General features: G+C 50.8%; 1 protein-coding gene across 1 annotated transcript in view; it reads right to left on the reverse strand.

Moving 5' to 3' along the window:
• Nucleotides 1-1,721, reverse strand: part of AUTS2 (autism susceptibility candidate 2) — a gene marked incomplete at its 5' end in the record, with an annotated part of 567,626 nt that overhangs the window by 25,190 nt on the left and 540,715 nt on the right. The window contains 2 exons of the mRNA XM_017735278.1: nucleotides 7-11; nucleotides 1,584-1,714. Coding sequence (XP_017590767.1) covers nucleotides 7-11; nucleotides 1,584-1,714 — 136 coding nt within the window. The remainder of the gene's footprint in view (nucleotides 1-6; nucleotides 12-1,583; nucleotides 1,715-1,721) is intronic.

Raw genomic sequence — 1,721 nt, forward strand, 5'->3', positions numbered from 1 at the left:
TCCTGCTGCTGCTGTTAACGAGAGGAGAAGCCATCAGGGGTCGTGGGGAGAGAGAAAAGCTCCAGCACACACACATACACAACCCCAGCAGCCCCTCACATCACACACACACACACACATACACAACCCCAGCAGCCCCGCACATCAAACACAGCGCGGGTGTAACTCGTGTTACAAATCCGAGCTACCATTTCCAGTCCTACTACTGGGATACCCCTTACTCCAAACACCTGAGCTGCCCCTGCTCTGGTACCTGTGACTTCCTGTGCTCCCTGCACACCTGAGCTGCCCCTGCTCTGGTATCTTTTACTCCTGTGCTCCCTGCACACCTGAGCCGTGTTCTCCCGTGCTGCAAGAGGTTGGTAATGTCCCACAACAGCACAGGGGTGACACACAAAGGAGTAATCAGCCCTGTGCATTCATTACTTAATTATCAGGTCCTTTCTACATGACTGCTCCTGGTTCACATTTTCAGGCAAATGAAGCTCAAAATCACTGCATTAATAGAAGTTTAGGTTTTTGGTTTGGTTTTTTTTTGCTATGAATTACTGAGATGAAAGACTGCAGAAAATGTGAAATGAAGTTGAGAAGGCAACAACAGATTTGTGATTATTGTACAGGTAATGCCTCTCTCTACCCTCAGAATAAAATGAGATGAGTCAGCAAAAGAAGTATTTGTGATTACACTGGTGGCAATTTTTCAGGTTTCATTTCCTACTAATGAGTATTTAAAATACATTCATGGAAGGCTTAATTCTCCTTGTCTTTATTTCAAGTAATGACACACTTCTATTGCAGTGATTTTTAAAGACAAGCAATACCAGCTTGGTTAAAAATAAATCCAGGTCTTAAACACCTCCCAGTCTTTTGTCAAACCATGAAGCAACCACAGTGCTGCTTCCCTAGGTCCTGAAGGCCACATCTGCCTGCTGGGAACTCAGAGTAGGGGAAGCCTGAGGTCCCTGACTCAGAGGGACATCATGGGTTCCTGGGCACACGGTGTTTAATCTCACTGCTCATCTTTGTTATCCCCATATGAAAGGTGAGGCTGATCTCACCGTGGCCAGGTGAGAGAAAAACATGGAAGCCTGCAAGGTGTCAGCAGAGCAGGAAAACATGGAGCTGTGAGGTGCCTGGTGTGTGACCGCTGGTGCTGGGCTGTCACCAGCTGGACCTTGCTCGAGGGGCTCCTGGGCTCCTTGCCCTGGGCCATGGCAGCGCTTGGAGAAATCAGATATTTACAGGGATGGGAGGGAAAAACAGTCAGCCTTCAGAGAGCAGCCCAACCTGCAGGAACTGGGCTTCTCTTCCCCTGATCTATACTGTGTAAAATCCCCCCAAAAACCCAAGTATGGCAGGCAGGAAAATCCAAAGCAAATGAACGTAAAATACCCAAGAGTTTATGGGATTGCTGGGTCACAGAGAGAGTGATCCTGGCTCACCTCATGGGAGGAATCGAGGTTAAATGCACCAACTGCCCTTCATTTCCCAGGGATGGGCTGGGCTGGGCTGTCACTCCTCTCCTTTATCCAGCTCCCCCCCAGGCTCAGTCCAGCATCCCAGACCCCTCTCCATGCACCTACCTTAAGCTGTTGAGGCTCAAGCTGCTGCTGTTGTAGGCGGAGAGCGGCTGCGAGAGGCTCTGGGGATGGGGCTGCACCGCGGGCAGGGCCGGGTGTGCCGGGGGCAGCGGCGACTGCGGCCGCGGCGGGTGCTGGCCA

Source organism: Corvus brachyrhynchos, unplaced genomic scaffold (assembly GCF_000691975.1).
Source record: "Corvus brachyrhynchos isolate BGI_N302 unplaced genomic scaffold, ASM69197v1 scaffold15, whole genome shotgun sequence".
NCBI classification, from domain to species: domain Eukaryota; kingdom Metazoa; phylum Chordata; class Aves; order Passeriformes; family Corvidae; genus Corvus; species Corvus brachyrhynchos.